This window comes from Antedon mediterranea, chromosome 8 (genome assembly GCF_964355755.1).
Source record: "Antedon mediterranea chromosome 8, ecAntMedi1.1, whole genome shotgun sequence".
In the NCBI taxonomy this organism is placed as follows: domain Eukaryota; kingdom Metazoa; phylum Echinodermata; class Crinoidea; order Comatulida; family Antedonidae; genus Antedon; species Antedon mediterranea.
In genome coordinates this window covers 16832759-16853473 of record NC_092677.1, presented here as the reverse complement: position 1 = coordinate 16853473, position 20715 = coordinate 16832759, and the positions used below count along the sequence as shown (strand labels likewise).

General features: G+C 33.1%; 1 protein-coding gene across 1 annotated transcript in view; it reads left to right on the top strand.

Moving 5' to 3' along the window:
• The first annotated feature begins 1312 nt into the window (after nucleotides 1–1312).
• LOC140056057 (Y+L amino acid transporter 2-like) overlaps nucleotides 1313–20715 on the top strand; it is a 33281-nt gene continuing 13878 nt past the window's right edge. The window contains exons 1-5 of the mRNA XM_072101292.1: nucleotides 1313–1402; nucleotides 2506–3094; nucleotides 11389–11514; nucleotides 17756–17855; nucleotides 19579–19623. Coding sequence (XP_071957393.1) covers nucleotides 2545–3094; nucleotides 11389–11514; nucleotides 17756–17855; nucleotides 19579–19623 — 821 coding nt within the window. The 5' untranslated portion in view covers nucleotides 1313–1402; nucleotides 2506–2544. The remainder of the gene's footprint in view (nucleotides 1403–2505; nucleotides 3095–11388; nucleotides 11515–17755; nucleotides 17856–19578; nucleotides 19624–20715) is intronic.

Sequence of the window (20715 nt, the reverse complement as noted above, 5' to 3'; positions counted from 1 at the left end):
GTTGTGTCAACAACCACTGCAGCAGCGAACACCCATTCATAATTTGTCGACGTCGACGCGTGCATACCACGTGGTCTGGTGGTTTATGCATGGCCTATCGGACATGTTCGTATTACTTTGATATGTATTTTTTTCGTTAATGATGCAATAGGGCTTAATAATAACATTGTCTCGAGCATAGGCCTGTTGGAGAATATGTAGACTACTATTACTAATACTATGATACAATATACCACTATATAAGTATAAGATATTACAATAATTATGATGAAACACTCAAAATGGCCTAATGTAATTTGATCTTGTAGATGTTACATAAGACCAAGTGTTGAATATGCTGTCCCAGTATGGCATTCTAGTCTCACTAAGAAACAAAGTGATATGATAGAATCTGTCCAAAAAAGGGCTTGCAGAATAATATTGTGTAATGACTACATATGTTATGACCAAGCACTCAATGATCTTTCTTTAGACACTTTATCTGATAGAAGGCGTAATCTATGCTATAAGTTTGCTCTGAATTGTTCAAAAAGTATTCATTTTGGAAAATGGTTTCCAGTGAAGAATGTAAGTAACATGAAACTAAGACGTGTAAAGTATCAACAACCCAAATGCAGAGTTGAAAGATATAGAAAAAGTGCAATACCATACCTTATCTCGCTTCTAAATGAATAATCAGTATATATCACCCAGTACAGCTTTGCGATTCTTATTGATGCTTTTAGGTGTTTTTTTTCTATTTTAATATTTTAAGCTAAACTTTTTGAATGTTCCTGTATTGTATTGCTTGTGTAAATTGCCTCCTTTTTTATATATTATTATCATTGGTTTTATACTTTTATACAAATTTTAATATTGAACAAATGTAAATATCTTTGTAATTCAGCTAAGGCTGCGATAATGATATTGAAATAAATGAAATGAAAAAAGAAATGAAATGAAAATAAACTTCTCCCTGAAACTTCTCTTCTCCCTGAATGTAAGCCTACGTGAATTATAGAATAATTTTTAATGCAATTGGCGCATTACGAACAATACTGTAAAATAAAAACGTTAAATCAATACATTCTTGACATTTTATTTTTATTTTAAATCTATAGGGACGTTATCACCATGTATACAGACAAGATACAATTTGGAAGTTGTTGTACACAACAACAGTGATTGGTTGTCAATAAATAAAGACTAGCCAATCCGCGCTCTATGATGATGCAATCAGTAATCTTATCCAATAGGATAATAGATACACAATTTACACTATACGCATGCGTACGTGTCAATAATAACAACAACATTTTCATTGATGAACATCTTTTTGATCGTGTCTGGTGTGGTGGATAGAAGCACATGTTTTTATAATTTTCTGAATTACTATTTTGAAAAAGGACAGAGCAATCTGGAGGTAAATATTTCATTGTAATTATTCTGTAATTTTCTGTCCGGTTAAATATTAAATACAGTATCTGCTTCTAGAATTGCAAGGGAGAATAAATTTGTGCGTACGACGTAGGCCTACTTGAACTTGAACGTCGTACACAAACGGACCGTGACTCTATCGCGGCAGTTGAAAAATGGGATTAAGAAAGAGTATATGTTTGCTTAGGCGGCCGGCCTAAACATATGGTATTTTATTGTTTGGTTTTAGACACCCCTTTTAACTTTACCTTAATTATGAATGTTTTTAATGAGATGTACTTTAGATATTCGGTAATTCTTTTTCGAGTTTTAAAAATGTTTTGCCTTTGTTTTTGGTTTTATTGAAATTACAACCAAAAAAATGTGTCTCTCTAGCCTAGCTAGGCTAGCCGGCGCCTACCTCCTAGGCCCTAGCCCCTAGCCTAGCTAGGGCAGGCCTAAGGCTATATAGTCCTCCAGTAATTCTAGCCTTCTAGTTAAATACATATTACAAATATAATATACATATATTTAGGCCTTTAATAATATAGGCTAGCCAATGAAAAAAAAAATTATTTAACAATAAACAGTAGGGCTAGGCCCAGGCCTATATTAATTATTATTAGTCATTAATAATTGAACATTATTTTATAATAATATTAATAAACCCTTCTAAATTAGGTATGTTTTTTAATGATAACGTAATAATATTTGTAAAATGATTAATTATTATATTAAATAAAATGTATGCAGTCTTTGTTATTGGTTTCGGTGGTTGTATGTGCAGCCTTTATCATACATGGTATTGGTAGCCTTAGTCTTTGCACTGCTTTGAAAAGGTCTACCATACAGTAGATTAAAAATAATATAGTGAATATGCTTTCCTATAGTATCTTTAATAAATGCTAGTAGAGCTACTGTTGGCCTATGTGTGTGTGATTTTCTTTTTAAATTTATCCATAAATATAAATTGTAAAATACAAAAAATAATGATAATGTCAGTATGTGTCGTCAAATATAAGATTTATCTTTATGGTGATGGGTTAGAATAGTATGTACTGTACATTATTATTTAATTATAATTGTCTTTAAATACTTCTTTCTTTTTAGGGTATATTATTAAAGTTTTAGGCAATAAAATAAGATAAGATGGCAGACAATACAGAAACAAAAGTGATTCAGCCCGGTAAAGGTGAGGGCGACAACCAACCTGCTGCCATACCAAACCCAGAGAAAGCACCACTTCCCGACGACGTTCCGAACGGAGTCCCCGCATCAAAAGACACTATCAAACTTGAACCAACCATGTCTCTTCTCAACGGCGTCACAATCATCGTCGGAATCATTATCGGATCCGGTATTTTCATCTCTCCGCAAGTCGTCTTGTCAAATACCGGATCAGTCGGGTTGTCGCTTTTGGTGTGGACATTTTGTGGGGTGTTCTCTTTAGTAGGAGCTTTGTGCTATGGTGAACTCGGAACCGCTATTCAGATGTCTGGTGGAGACTACGCATACTTCTTGCTTGCGTTTGGTCAACTGCCAGCCTTCCTCTTACTGTGGGTGACTATCCTGATCATACGCCCTACTGCTCAAGCAATCGTGGCCATTACCTTTGGACAATATCTATTGGAACCATTCTTCGGAAGTCATTGTGAAACACCTGAAAGTGTTGTTCGATTACTGGCAGCACTTTGCATTTGTAAGTATAAATCAAAGTACTTTTTTATTGAAATCCTTGAGAACTCCTCCAGGAATCAATAGTGTCTCCTTATTAAGTTAGGGATGGCCCCTAAAAAAGGTTAACTATAAAACATATTTCTCCTTTTCATGGAAAATTCCCCTTTGTGTCCCTGAATAGAAGCTGTCCTACTGTATTTTTCTAAAAAATAAAATATTATAAAGAAATTCAAACATTGAATGAAAAACACCCATGACAACAGGAGCTGTTAAAGTATTGTTGCCTACAGACAGTACACATTGGCAGATTTATAGGGAGCTTCCACTTTGCGCCGACCAAGGACCAACAACCATCAGGTCCACTTGAGGTCTAATCTCATCCCCTACTTTATGTTTGATTTCACAAACTAGGCATATCCCCAGGTATAAAGTACCAGTATTGACTTATTAGTCTGGATGTAGGCCTCCGTCTCTCTAGCCAGTTCATGAGTTCAAGAAAGTATTGTTGATATAAAGTTTGCGGTACACCACGTGTATTAGTTCTGAGAAGAACTGTTGAGTTACTCAACTTTATATCAACATTTGATTTCGCCACGCAAACGTTCAAACAATATATTCAAGAAAGTACTGTACCAATCATTTTTTTTCAGGGTTTCCCCGGGTATAGTCCCACCACCGGGTATAGTCCCACCACCGGGTATAGTCCCACCACCGGGTATAGTCCCACCACCGGGTATAGTCCCACCACCGGGTATAGTCCCACCACCGGGTATAGTCCCACCACCGGGTATAGTCCCACCACCGGGTATAGTCCCACCACCGGGTATAGTCCCACCACCGGGTATAGTCCCACCACCGGGTATAGTCCCACCACCGGGTATAGTCCCACCACCGGGTATAGTCCCACCACCGGGTATAGTCCCACCACCGGGTATAGTCCCACCACCGGGTATAGTCCCACCACCGGGTATAGTCCCACCACCGGGTATAGTCCCACCACCGGGTATAGTCCCACCACCGGGTATAGTCCCACCACCGGGTATAGTCCCACCACCGGGTATAGTCCCACCACCGGGTATAGTCCCACCACCGGGTATAGTCCCACCACCGGGTATAGTCCCACCACCGGGTATAGTCCTACCACCAAGTCAGCCGGATTTCGTGTTCTAGAGGGGTGGGATTAAACCAGAGGATTTACATTATTTTTAGCCATGGTTGCTGGTTGATATTCAGATATTGCGGTTATTGATGATATTGATTGATGTACATTTTGTGGAACCTTGTGGTATTATAACAATACTAAAATTACTGGTACTACAGATACAGTAGTAAAATTATTCATAAGTTAACACCAGTGTATCTTTACTCCTTATTTAATTTTTCTGACAATATTGAAGTTTATAACTCGCGTAACATCCGAAATATAATAATTCCATTTTGTAAGACCACATCATATCGTTTATCTTTTGTCCCATCTATTATACACATTGGAACGAGTTAAATAATGAAATAAAAAATTCCTCATCTCTTATTGAGTTTAAAAAATTGCTACTGAAATCCAATTTGTTTAAAACAAAAAAACGTTCTTATTATGATACAGGTGATAAGAAGATTAACCAAATTCACACTAGAATCCGACTTGGTTTCAGCTGTCTCAATTCGCATTTATTCTTACATGGACTTCGGGACAATCCAAATTGTACTTGTGGCTATAATGTTGAGAATCCGCTTCATTTCTTATGTTACTGCCCTAATTATAATACACAAAGAGATATTCTACTTGTAAGCGCTAACTCAATTATTGAGGATATCTTAGCCAAGGATTTTTCTTTAACATTTAATTTTACATTTTTAAGTGAAATTTTAATTTTTGGTTCCGATCTTCTTTCGAATTGTGAAAATGCTTTATTATTTTATTATGTACAACAATTTCTTGTTAATTCTGGAAGATTTGATTGATGTTTCTGTTAGTTGTTTTAAAATATTGTATTTGTTAATCTGAGGCACCTTGAAGCTAAGGTGGTTCCATCTTGTAAGGCGCCTCTGTGTAATATACTGAATAAAAGAAATAAAAAAATACAGTAGTATTGCAGTTAATAGTATTTACCATTACATTATTTTTATCTAGTTAACTGTTCATAAATTTATACTATACGTTACTTTGTACTTTTGCTGGTTGAAAATGTTGAATGGGTGAATTAATTCCCATCCCACTCATTTTTTTATATAAATTATTTACTGCGTTATTCGATGAACCACGTTTTCTGTGCATTACCAGCATTGTGCTGGTTTTATTTGGGTGGAGTTACTGAATGTACTGTACACAGTTTAAAAGTACCTTCTGTGGGGCCTGTTTCTATTGAGCAGGATTTTTTAAAAGCTTTCATTTTAAAAATGGGTTTTCCTTGACCACACAAAAAAGAACTGGTCTTAATCACCAAGATTTGCTTTTTTAAAGCAGTCATGTAGCAGAATTGATCAGATACCAGTGGTGTGTGTTGTTTAAAAAAAATTAGGGCCGAGGTGCAGACGACCTGGTTTGTACTCTTAAATTTACACACCGAGTGCTGTTATGCTGCGCACTCTTTGCACTCCCGTGCACGATACTGACAAAATAAAGAGCGGACATGTGACTCATTTTAGCGCGTCTGATCAGCTACATCCTTGAACCCATGTTATAATAATTATTAACGTATTATCATGGTCTCTGAGTGTCACAAACCAAGACTACTCTCTGTTGTTTACAGAACCAACCATGAACAATTACCAAATAAGAAACCGGTTTTATTTTGATTAAAAATTATAAAATAAATCAAATTGATTTATGCCCTTAATTAACCAATTAAAACTCAATAACAGTTTTTGGCAAATAATTAAAACTATTGTTATTGAGTAAATATTCTTGTTTATGGATCTTATCGTCAAGATGCTTCTTTATGGTAGCACGTGGCCTTTAGGATATGGAAATCCGTTATGGAGAGAAATGTGGTGAAATAGTACAGTAAGTTCAACATGCACTTGCTCCTGCAGTGATTCCTCCCCTTTGTTCAAGTTCCCTGGAGTTCTAAGTTCAAGGCTAAACCTACTTCCAGTCTTGTTATAACAATAGAACATGATGTAAGTCCCGCCAGTAGCTGTGTTATCCCAAACTCCAGAATTTAGACACAAAGCCTTTTATTAGTGAAATTTCTTTAAAATACTGTAAGCCGTACATTGTGTGCCGATTATACACCGGATTAATTTAATATGGCTTGTACAGTTCCTATTTTATTTCTTAATTCAATTGGATTAACTAAAATGTGAGAGGTTTGAAAACTTTAATTTAATTGACTCATTAAATTTAATGAATATTTGGTTCTGTGCAGTACATATATAGATTTAGGTAGAAACTGTAAATAATCAACATTATTCCTATGGCACCTTATTAATTATTTGCATAATGATGGTAACAGTACTATTCTAAGAAAAGAACTTTAAAACAAATCTTTTAATTTTTAAGAATGTTGTTTTTGTGCAGCTGAAGAAACAGCTCTTTAAAGTTTGGATGACATTTATTTTTTGGGAGGATGTACAAATGTAGTAGTAATATGATAATCAGCATTCTGTTCTGATGTGTTGTTTTGATCTAGGCCTACTGTATAAACTTCTTAAATTATATAATTACTATTGGATAGATGGCTCTTTGCCAAATTGTCTGTCTACCTACCATTAGGCCTGGCATGTTGCCCAATATGAAAGCCTGTACTATTAATATTTTATCTGTTCCGCATTGAAGACATGATTTACATATTTTCATGCCATCTTTTTTTAGCCTCTCATTCCATTCAACATGTTTGTCTCTATCAACACAACACACATGTTTACTGATGTGTATTTATAGGCCCGCTCATTGTTATTTCCTATCCTACATTGTTATACTCTCTCAACAATGAATTATATTATATAGATTGATTATACAGCAAATTAAAATAGTGTTATTTTGGAACATTTCCAAAGTTATATACACAAGTGATATTATGTAAATTTTGTACATTTTCCACAGAAAATAAATAAATAAGATGTAGAGTTGCACAATACATTTAACTATGATGTTTTTATCATACTGTAAGTCGTCTACTGTGCAGTAATCGTCTTGGCAGGAAAATTTAAATAAAAAGATTATTTCTGTTGGAAAATGTGAGTGTTTTAACAGAGCTCTCCTCACCTTGCTATGAAAAACTAATTTTATTTTTTAGTAGAAGAAAAATGCTGCAGTAGATTTCAGTTCTTTGTACGCATAATAATAATAACACTATTCTGTGCATTTGCACATGTTTCTGATTGTTCATAGAATGATTGATACTGTGCGTTAATTATCCACAATTTTTGTGGAGAAAATAAGGATACTATTACTAATTCATTTCATTTCATTATTTATTTGGTCTATTTCAGTATACATAACAAAAAAAAACAAAAAATTGGGGAGACCTGGCCAGCGTCAACCTACTGTAGAAATTGAACTTAAACACTGTAGCTGAGCCGGTTGACGCAATTCAATTATTTTATACAAGGATAGGGCTACCTTAATAATAATAGTAGAGTTATATGGTGAAACAAGGGCATACAGTGGTGATTCCTTTGAGAATGGTCATTATCCCTTAATTCTAGATCTCATACTACTGATACTATTCATAACTTTTTGTATTAAACCAGACTATCAGCACAATAGGCCTACAATAGCTGCATTTTCTTTTGGTTTTATAATGTCGCATGAAACCCACTCGCATTGTTGATTAGCAATGAAATAATGAACTATCTATTTTACAGTTAGTTTGAACTGTACCGTCTTTTTGATTTTATTGTTATAGTTATTTTGATTGGCTATTTGGTTTTGATTTCTTTATCGAGTATAATCTGATTGGTCCTTGAGACTATAGAAAGTCTATATGATTTGTTTAGTTGATAGACTGGTTTCAATTGATACAATATCAGCAATTTACATTGAACTTCAATCTACAATGCAATCATTATTATGATATCTCTACTGACTAATTACTGGTTTCAGTATCAACATTAAATGTCATACTTCTGTACTTATTAAAGATACAAAATATATTTTTATGAGTTATGAATATATGGTAAGAAATATTTGAAAGATTGTTCTATTTACGAAGCGGAGCCAAGTAAAATTAAATTAAATTCATTTATTTCAACCAAAATCAACATATCAAAATACAGTTTATCTTGTATTAAATTGAGGAGAAAATGTGGAATAAGTGGAAACATGATTTAGGCTGGGAGACTCCTATTAGACAAATACAGGAGTGGTGGCATGTATAATACTATAATTAATACTGAACTAAAAAGTAATAAAACAAGAAATAATATTAGAATAATATTTTTTTACAGTTATGTATATTCTAAGTTTGTGATTTTTAAATAAATACATTTCTGAAATTAATAATAATTTTTTAATCATTAAAAACTGGGTGTTATTGTTAAAGAAAACATTTAGCGCACATGTGACTAAAGTACAGTAATAGTAACAGAAAGAAAACAACACTATAGGTCAAAGCAGTTGTTACTATCAAATTCCATAAATTCATTCATCTAAAATGTATGGCAACATTCTGTGATTCTAGTAGAACACATGTTGAGATTAAATCTTGGCGCTACAACCCATGCTCATGCTTCTATGATTGCATCACTTTTGTTTCGTCTAGCACTACACGTGGTAGAAATTCTACTAAACAATTTCTTGTTTGTACAGTAAAAGTGAAATGATTACAGTACAATAACTAGACAATAGATTACAAAAAAATTAAGCCTAAAAAAGTGTTTACACTATTGTCCAAAATTTCATGAAAATTTAAGGTTGATTTTGTTTTTGAAAATTAAGATTTAAGATTAATACAAATTTTACTATTTAAATTTTAAATTATATTTGTAATAAAACGACGCTTTCCATAGCTTTCCATAATGTTTTTGAATATTAGTAAGAACAAACTGTACGTATAAAATTGCATTCAATACAGTTGTACTGATTTCTTTGAATGAAAAAAGAAATTTAAAATAAAACAATTATGCTGATTCTAAAGACCTTATAATAGTAGTACAGTATTATGTTTTAATTTTAAATCCGAGTTTAAAGATAAAATAAAAAATGTCCAATAATTTAAAATTCAGTAAGTAGTTGTTTTGTACTACTACACACAGCTTAAAATATGAATTATAAAATCTGCCAACAGTTGTTTGTGCAATTTTAAATTTAAAATACTAAATTCAGTACAAGTTATCGACTAACTATTAAAACCATATTTTCTCAAATGATGTTTTTGCATTTTGTTTTTTCACATTACAATGAGATTAATCTGTTTCTAATTAGAAATTTCAATAGTCAATAATTAAACCTGCTTTGAGCCGTAGTATTTCCCTATTTTGAATTTGATTTAACTGCTCGCTGTCGCATAGCTTTTGATTAAAAATGGCAAATAAGCATACTGTACTGTAGTAGGTATATTGCTTGTTGTGAACATTTGGATAAAAACACTGCTCTGGTGTTTCCGGATTTGTTGAGAAGAGAGGCGATCATGTCAGAATTGTGACCAAATTCAGTTTGGTACGCATTCAGTGTTTCAGATTTAAATTTTCTATAGCTAGCAGAGACATGTTTTACAAAGGTTTTGTTATTCTGTAAAGCGACAAGTAAAATCAAACCTCAATATTCATTTTCACAATGCTCAACATGCCTTCTGCAATCGATATTATGTGTAGCCGCGTGGTGCATTGTGAAAACGAAACATTGAATTACCCGTTAACAAAACCTTTGAAATTATTCCAATATTATTTTTAAATGATTTGTTGGCAAACACTCATTTTGTTTTTTCCAATGAGATATTCCCATTCTGTTTTTCTTGGCCTGTAACCAATAGGTGAATGTAGACTGTGTTTATTTAAACCTTTTTCACATTCTTAACAAACTGTTAAACATAAAGATATTTTATTTTCATGACTCTAAATTTCCGTAATGTATAAGATCAATTGGTTAAAGGCTTGTTACTTTTTTAAGCCCTGTGGAAAATGTTGAAGAATCTTTTATTGTAAAATACTGAATTTAATTTAATTGTTTTTTTTCTGTTTTTGTAGATTTAAAAAGTCCACAAAATACAAATTTGAACACCCTGTGTTAAAGTACAAACGATAAAAAACATGAAATTATACACATTGGTAATAATAAATTTTTAAGACAAATATATTAATATTTTAAGATCGCAAATATTATAAATATAATAATAAGCAAATTATAAATATTTTTTAGTTTTAAATCCAAGATAATAAATTTAGATATTTGTATTGTTTTTTGTAAATTTCTCTTAGTATTCACATGCAGTACAGTGCAGTAGGACTACTGAAAAAAAACCACAATTTAAAATATTTTTTGTACACATTGATTATCATAAATCAATATGAATTGTAGATTCATAGTACACGTAGATGCGGTTGATTCCCCGTAGAATCATTTAAACAGATATTAAACATTAACCAATTACTCTATCTTTTGTTTAAGCATGTCATTTGTCAGGCCTAGCCATTATGCATAGGCTTCGTTACCTTTTCTTCTTCGCTTTCCTAATCAACATTCCGATTACTTGGCAGACCTTTAGGATTAAAGGTGCATTATGTATGCTGCTATTGACGTAATAAATAGTTGTGATCATGTCCTAAAAATCAAAAATCCTACTGTAGGCTATGGTTTGTGCTTGTATGTTTAATTATAGTCTTTCTTATACTCGTAAAATAAGAAAGTAATATTCAGATCCTCATTTATAATTTATAGTGTTTTTAAATGGAATACTACTGTTAATAGATGAAAGTACTTGGGAAAAATGTCAATATATGACTACCTCAATATCAAACTTAAATAGACTTCACTGTCAGTTTTCTCCCCTATTCACATTCCATTGTTTTTCATAAGTTGTGTTTACAAAATCTGTATAGCACCGGAACAGGCTGCTAGCACCAGAAAACATCCTTCATTCTAGTCAGCCGTCCATTAAAACTGAACAGCACTGAATAACAATTTTTTGTGCAAATGTAGTATGATTTACATAGAATACTCACAAAATCATTTATTTATAGCTAAAAGGTCACTATAGTCCCGAAGGACCAGTGTGCACCCTGCCAATTTGCCAGGTCAACTTCAGCCTCCGAAGCCCGCTAAATTCACACTGACAGTCATTAAAAAACAACATCACCGGAAAAGTTTTGTAAACATATTTTGAAAAATGTAATACGTGTTCTCTTTCAATTTTTAATTAGATTATCTTTTTTTTTCAGTGATTTTGACCTTCATCAACATGTACAGTGTAAAGATGGCAACGAAAGTACAAGATTTGTTCACCGCTGCTAAAGTGATAGCACTCATCATTATCATAATCACTGGCTTAGTATACTTATGTATGGGTAAGTGAATTCAGTATGAACTAGGAAGTTACACTAAACCTCCGGGGAATATAGGGTAGGCCTCCATCAATAAAAGTTCTATCAGTGAGATATGGAAGACAGACTGATCATACCAATATAGCATTATTGTCCCTCTACATAGAAAATGACTACAGTACACCGCTGGGGGATATTATTACCGTATATTCGGTGTATAAGTCACACTTTTGACACGCAAATTTGACCTCTAAATTAAGGGTGTGTCTTATACACCGAACATCAATGCCTCACCACACAGATTGTACATATCGTCACCTCGTTTGCTAGGCCTGAGTAGGCTAGGCCTAGCTAGAGTATACTAACGTAACGGCAACCTGCTTCTGCCTAGTTTTCAAGGCATTTTATAGCATGATGTTATACTAAATATGATGAAAAGATTTGTTCATTATGGAGCTGTTTTAGGCGCTCCGATAAAATTTCATTTATAAACGTTTACGATTGGAATAGTATTTATTTATAGTTATATGCACGATCGCCGACCGCCGTACCCCCAGCGCAAGTCCTTCTTGGCGGCCACATGGTGTACGGTATTCGACTAGTATATTCTCCAGGTGATTATAGCATGGACCTAGCGTACACACTTCTCGGATACATAGATACTAATCGAATACGATTGTCTGTGAAAACGTGCGCCCCCTCGAAATGATCGAGCGAGGCTAGCCCACACACGTACGTGTTTACACGCACGGTCATGCACTCGATGTTGCGGGTGCGAAACTCATGAATAACAAGTTAGAAAGAACTTGTTGAGGCTGGGCGCGGCCGAGTCTAGGTAAGAAAAAGCCTAAATAAAGGATGCCGTTGTAGATATAACAAAATATATTATTACAATAATATTGATTACAATTTAAAAAAACATTGTTTTGATGAAATATAAGGTGTGTCTTATACATCGACGATATAAAAAATAACGATATTTTACTCTCAGTCTTTATACACAAGTGCGACTTATACACCGAAATATACGGTATTTAAAAAGGAGTAGGCCTGCATCAATAATGTAAATATAGTCTGGCCTACTACTGCTGTACAGAACAAAAATACCTACCCTAGAGAGCAGCATGGATGTTATCAATTATCAGTCGAGTTTACAAAATCCCAAAACTGTCAACTGTATATGTACTATGCTTTCGCGATGATATACAGACAGTAGTTTCTAATGATTCTGTTCTCTTGATTATTATTGCCTAAAGGTACGGCGCAACAGAAACAAGAAATGAATGATGAGAAAATTGCTCCAACCATGATAAGGCTAAGAACCGTCTTGAATTTTTAATTCACTTTTACTGAGAGAGTACAGTAGTAGAGTTTACAAAACAGGTTATCCTGTTAATTATAATACTGTATTGTATGAGGATTTATGATGCTTAATGATGTGTGATACTCATCTAAATCAAACTTTTAACACATGATGCCTGCGCATCAATTTTTACGCAATCATTGTCCTCATACTTTACAGTAGGGATGGGTTTCGCAACCTTACGTATACGATAACGGAAACGGATACGTCACACTCTCTGAAACTTCTGAGCTGATCATATTTGTAACTACAAAACGAGTATAGTTTTTGATGTATTTTGCACATTTTGCATTTGAATCCGGAATAATTCATGATTATAATATAATTATAGATTTATTCAAAGTAATTTAGTAAGAGTAATTTACTAAAATACCTGGTCAATTTTGATAAATAGCAGTTTTTAAAGTCCTTACTCACTTCACTCCGCTTAAATTTACCACAGTCATATTTTGGACGTCGCCCTTAATATTCTGTTGCCATGTGAAACAGATTTTTATTTAGCCTACTGTACATAGAGTAGGGCTACAGGCCGGGTTGATACTGAACCAATTCACAAGCCTTAATTTACACATACAGTAGTACAGGATTTTATTGAATAACGGCTTATTTCATAGACGTGCTACCAGTACTTTATGACTAATAGAATTTCTTTCACTTAAGGACAGAATCACTTAGGTAAATGTTGAATTGTTGTAACATAACACTAATCAAAGACATGCATCCGTTTACGTTGTATAACAATCAATAAAATTAATTAAACACTTTAAGGTGATTGAGACCTATTTAATACAGTCGTTTTAATTGAATAAAGCATTGCTTAAACATTATTTTGTTTGACATCACAAGGTCATGTACAAATAATATAACAAATGTTATATTGTTTTAAAGTTGATGAACAATTCATTTTTTAATTAAGTTTCAATATTTTCTGCAACACAAACTTGTGTTACGTCAACTTTCAGCTTAGTCAAAACTTGACGTTTTAATAGAAATAAAGGTGTGGAAATAGTGTGTTGGACATCACAAGGTCATGCACAAATTAAAGTATGTTATTATTTAATTGAAGTTGATGAACAATTTATTTTAAAATTATTCAATAATGTCTACACTTGTTTTCTTCGTCATGTCTAAAATCAAGTGACAAGAAAGTTAGTAAATTTTTGTAATTTTTACTAAATTCATAAATGTGTTAATATTATGTAAGAAAATAATTGGTAACTAGAATTGAACTTGTCACTTTGACGAGTTAGATCTGCACGACAAACACCACAAGCACTTCATACGTTAGAAATTACGCGCATAAAATAATCATGCCATCATGACCTTAGGAAAATAAAATGTTGTTAATTTAAAGTGAGCTCTCTATTTTGTGTCTAAGTATACTACATACAGACATAGCATAGGTAAAATTACTGTGACCTTTTATTTCGATTTTTATCATGATGAAGATACTCAATTTTGGAAGGAAGTTATCTGAGCAACAACATATTAACTGAAGAAGAAATTTGGATACGTAGAATATAGATGTGCGCTATATTAAATGTGATGAACTATGTACACTATGACACAAAAGATGAAAATACGACTTTTATAATTCAACTGGCCATATTATGATGTCACAACATCCGGTACGCAACATTTTTACATGAATTCGTATTTAGAATTCAACAGCTTCAAGTTCCAGAAAATGTTTTAATCATGAGTGTCACTTTTCATTCTGAGGAGCTATAGCATACAGTATTGAAATTTAATGTAAGGATGAAAATGAGTGACTTACGTTATTTAAATTGTTTGTCGTAATGACGTCATTAATATTTGTAAATCTTACAAAAGATAATTGATTGAGCAAACAAATATCAAAATCTAGGAGAAATTGAGGTATAAATATTAAGCGAGATGCGCTCTATTAAATGTAATGTGCTATGACGAAAGAGACAAAAATCCTATATTTTATATTTGGGTGGTCATATGATGACGTCATAACCAGGCCCGTAGCCAGGGGGGTTTTTATAGTTCGGGCGAACCCCCCCTTTACAGCGAACCCCCCTTTACAGCGAACCCCCCTTAATCGACTGCGAACCCCCATCCCTTACATGCCCAATACCTCGCCCCATCTCTGAAAATCCTCCAAATACGTGCCCCACAGTACAAAAGGTTATTCGTAAATTGAAAAATTCGTAAACTCGTTCTTGAATAACTCAATACATTCTTCGCTCTGTAAAGCGTGGTTCCCATTAGAACGCTACGCAGCGACGTATCGACGCAAAGTGCTGTATTGCGTAATCACAAGTGGGAACCAAAAATGCAACAGTGCGGCAAACATCGCAGGTTTGATTTCACGCAGACGGGGGCAAACACAATTATTGGAAGGGAATGTTCTTACGTTGCGTAGGTTGCGTTACGTTGCGTCGCTACTAGTGGGAACCAAGAATGTTATGTGCGAGAGTACCATTTCCGGCCATCTAGGGGTGTCATTTAACAAAATTCGCTTCGCCACCTCAAGGGGGGGGGGGGGGTGGCGGCTGTGTCCCAAATACGTCCGAACCCCCCCTTGACAGATCCTGGCTACGGCCCTGAGAACATCCGAGAGGTAACAATTTTGCATGAATTCATACAGTATACTACTTGCATTATAAGTTAAAAAAAAAATTAGGGTCATGGTGATACCGAGGAGCTATAATAGATTGATTAAAAATAGGCATGATTTTGACAATATTTTGTAACTAAATCTCGTGCAAATTGTCTTAATTCAACGTGCTTGTATGATTTCATTTCAAGTTGAAATGGTTTAATTTTTTTTTAAAAATTACTAGAAATAGCTGGGAAAATATAATCCAAGTGAACAACCATGTCTTTTATACTCCGAGTGCACCGTACGCGTAAAAAAGTTTGCGCACGTCAGGATTTTTGACATGCGGAAAATGCCATGATTCACATAGAAGTTGATTAGAAATTAATTTTGCGCATTTTGAAATTTTAAATGCGCGTGTGTGCGCAACTTTGTGTGAAACATGCCATTTTTAATCCACAGAAAATTGACTCTTGATATGAATTAAATTTTCACGTAAAGTCATCTTGCGCAACTCTCACTTTATAGTACTGGGTAAAGGGCAGGCCTAATAATATGGCCTTTAAAACTCAACTTAGATCAAATCTTTTCTTTAAATTGAGCCTGAGATTGGATACCACATAGTCAGAAAAAAAATTCCAGGAATGAGAACTCTGTCCATCACCTGAAGGACTAGTGTTTTTAGAAAGGATTTTTCCATGTACTGAGTTGCTCTATTTGTCAACAAATTATACAGAAATTATGGGAAACACTACAGTATATCATTCAGGCTGAATCAATATTAAAAATATTATTAATTCCGGTTTTTCTAACTTTAGTATAACATGTCCTGGTAGTAGATTAGTAGTACTATATTTGATACCATCAACATTTTAGACACAAGCTGTAGAATATGATAAGGTCATTTTTAGGATGTTCATTCATAAGATGTATTATCATGATGGAAAGTTTGTAAAATATCATTAAGATGATGGTAGTCTTTAACATCTAAAATTTAACTGTAATATTAGCCTTCTACTATAAAAAATAAGCCACACCCATCTTGGATTCAATCCATCTCAAGTATTCCAAATTTCACTGGCTTATAAACAAAATACCAAAAAAGAAACAAATAACAAAATATTATAATTATAACGCCAAGTTTTTTTCAGATATATTTATGATTAATTATTAAAAAGATGTCCTTTAATCGCAAAAATACATACAAATCAAAGATAGTTCTTTAATCATGAATCACATGTCCATTTAAAAATGGTCAATTTTGAACTTTAATTTTAAAGTGCTGTGTGTGTGTGTGACCTCAACCTGTAGGAATGCAACTAAATACCCTCTAGAGACAACATGACTTCACCGCTGTACAAGTGAGAAAATTCTTCCCAGTCTGTTGATTCGCGTCAACCAATCAAAGAGCGAGAATCTAAAATCGTTCATCCGTGAGCCCTCATAGACTCTCTTTTTCCAGACGTTTTTTTGGTCCAGCAGCTGGGATCTATAAATTATAGTTGAGTTTAAAAATTCGCAAAATTGTCGGCCTTGGATACAATACCTGCTGCTTGCTTTAGCTTCTGGATGAGTAGTCCTCATGGGACGTAGCTGGCTAGAGCAGCAGCTTAAAAATTGTTTTTTTATCTATCCATCACTTGTAATGATCACCCACTCTCCTTCATTCATGCACTCATTTATCATTCATTTGATACAGAATATAAATATATATCTCTCTCTTTCTCTATTGAAGTAGCACAGTATACCACTATATACATTGATAATAAATTATTATACATTAAGCACCATATATTTCATTTTATGACACAACATTGTTGACTGTGTCTCTAGTTTCTTATTGTAACAGTAGTTTTATATTATTTATACAGTATTTTATTTTGTATAATTTGGATGAATGGATGCAACAAAATTGAATCAAAATATATTTACCGATCTGTAGCTATCTATTTTAATTATCAAAAAAATAGAAATTTCACAAAGAATTATTATTTTATAAGAGAAATTATCAGCTTTTGGGTAAATCAAGACCATAGGATAAACCAAAATGCATTTTTTAAATTGCAGTACAATTTGACTTTATACCTTCAGTACTTTTAATATAATACCAATTATCCAAATGTCAAAGGTACAGTAACCTGCAATGTGTGATGAAGTAAATTATATGTTTAGACACAAAGCAAGGAATTTTAGAATTACTTTTTATTTTTGTATGAAAAATATTTACTTGTATGTATTTTTTTTGGAGTATTAAGTACAGAAAAGAGTAATTTACTTTCACAATATATTATTATTTTACCACTGATAATAACATTTCTTTTTTCTCTTTGCAGGAAATACTGAAAACTTCAACAACTCTTTTGAAGGCACAACAGATGATCCAAAGAAGATAGCCCTTGCAGTGTATGGTGGTCTCTTTGCCTATGGAGGATGGTAAGCCATTTACACAAGATTTATGTGACCGTGTTCACATAGTGTATGTTTTTGCGTGTTAACCAAGCAGTGATGTTATTAACAAAACTCACTATGCCATGTTCTTTACATTATTAATGAAAGTACATACCCTATCTTAACTACGGTACGCCATGGAGCTAACTCCAGCGATGCTTTAATTAAAGTTTAACCTTATTCTAAGATATTTACCAATTCATGTTTTTGCTCTCTACTCTGCGATCTGAAAGCACATGCATTTTTAGGGTGAAATAAAAGTAAACATTGGCTAAAAGCAGTAGCAGTAGAAACTGGAAATCAAGCGTTGACAATAATTGAGATGACCGTATTTCAAGAAAAACAAACGGCCATCATGACAGTGTCGAATCTAAAATGGACACTAGGACTACTGTACTATAACATAAAAGATACTAGGAATTCTGTGTTCAACACCATTCATAAAATGAACACCTTGCAATTGTAATTCATAGATTACCATGTACCGCTTGAGTAAACCATTCCAGTCTTACACTTTGTGTGTGAACACACCCTTAGTAGTTTCTATAGTTTGGCACAATTGCAGTTTTAAATTTTTGTTTTCAACTATGTTGTTTTATAAGAAAAAGGGAAGAAACACGTAGTCAACTGAGAAAGATTTTTTGGGATAACATTTCACAGCAAATCAGTCATTATAACATTTTCCCAATGGTTCATTTAATGTGTTATTAAATGTACTTATATGTACTTAAATGTACTTATAGTTTGATTTCAGATGGTTTTGTTTAAACTATTCTAATTATGTTTTGAATAACATTGTTTAACATTTTAAAGAACCGCTGTTTATTAAATTTCCTAACAATTTACAGACATCCTTTAACACTTATGGAGAGGATGTGTCTATGATATGCTACGTGCTCCTAACGTACAATACACCCTATTTATCATGATTTTGCAAAAAATTTTACAGTATTTCAAACTTCATAACATTTAAAGAGGTAAATGTTCTTGCTTGAACCGGCAAAATGTTGTAGCAGATAAATACATCTTTCATCTTTCTATTAAATACTGTGTAAATATGTGTTTAAAATTATAGAAGTATGGGAATTCTCATTGCTATAAAAGTGGACTCCCAAAAAAAATTACAATTATGAATGTATTTTATGATGTCAATTAAAATGTTAATATATTTAGTGTACATATTATAAATGTAATTTATTTGATACTGAATATTTTGTATGCACTGGCAATATAATATAAGGCTGGACTATTTACTACTTTTTTAAAAATCATTTTAATTTTTGTCTTTTTTACTGTGTATCTCCCCATAATTTCCTAGTAAGCCACTAGACAGTGTTCACCTTGTGGGGAGGCGAAACGTAATCATTTGTTTATTAATCCTGTTTTCTTTTAATTTTATATGACAATAAATGTAATAAAGTTTTTAAAAATAAACAAATAAAGTTAAATTGGCTGTTTATAAATTATGTCAATCTCATTTAAATTTCTTTCAAAGATTCTTGATAAAAATAGCAGTCAAATCATTAAAAATAAAATTATTTCATTGCACATGGCAAAGACATGCGTTATGGTTATAGATTTAACTTTACGTAGTGTCTAGAAACAGCAATAATGTTTTCTCTTAAACCACTATTACTACTCTACTGAACTCATGTATTACTTTTAAAAATGAATTTATAATTAGTAATAAATTTTTTTAATTTTTCAGGAATTATTTAAACTATGTTACAGAAGAGTTGAAGGATCCAGCAAGGTAAAGTTTTTGTTTATCATTACCATAGTTACGTCAGCAAGATTATTATACATGCATCAGTTGGTTTCTAAGAACTCATAGGTTGGGTGACTTAATACAATCACTAACATTTAAGTGACCCAGGATTTTATTTTATACACCTGTTGATATTACCAGACCCTATTACCTCTTCCAGACTTCTCCTGGGTTATGATTGTTCTCTCTCCAAGGTACTGTATCACCACCTGTGTGTTATGAAAGTACACCTGTGATTTGTCTACTAAAATGTCTTCAGTTACAATATAAATATACATTGTATGTATTTAGCCCATTACTGTCTGCCACATAAAACTTTGTAATAGGTAAAGTTCTTCAGAAGAAAGGCAATTGGGGGTGGGGTGCTCTGAGATTTGTTTTGGTTGTGGGGTTCTATTACAGGCACAGTAGAACCTTTCCCTTGGGCCTTTGGGACATCCATATTCAGGGGAAACTTTCCTGTGTAACGACCAAGTTGCAATATGTTTAACAATATGACTAACCCCTATTAAGGGCCCTGTTTAGTTTCCCCTTTCTCGGTACATTAATGTGAAATTAACTGTAGTCTAGATTATAAACAAACACAAACAATGTTTAAATATAATTATGTTTTCTTTTAAAATAATTATGAGACAGAATATGTTATTGTTACAACATTATATAAGACAAATCTCTAAAAGAATTACAATGGTGTGGCTAGAAAGACAAATAAAAAATTACTGTTTTTTCAGGTAAATAATTTTTTTTTTCAATTCGTCAATTTTATATTTGCTTCTCGATATACTGTATGTGATGTGTGTAAAAAACTCAACACACGCAATGTGTCACAACTCAACACAAGCGATGTGTAAACTCAACAATTTGACATAGTTATGTCGGTCCTGGCGTGCCATACCAAATGACAAAATATTATGAACAACATACAGGTGGAGGGCAGAGGACAGACAACCTAGGAACATGTTCCTATTACCTAAAAAAGTTTTGACTGCCCTTAGATCTGACATTTATCAACAATGGCAAACCGGATACAGAAAGTAGGGAAATCTTTGATTGAAAGTATTTCCAGTATTTAGAGTT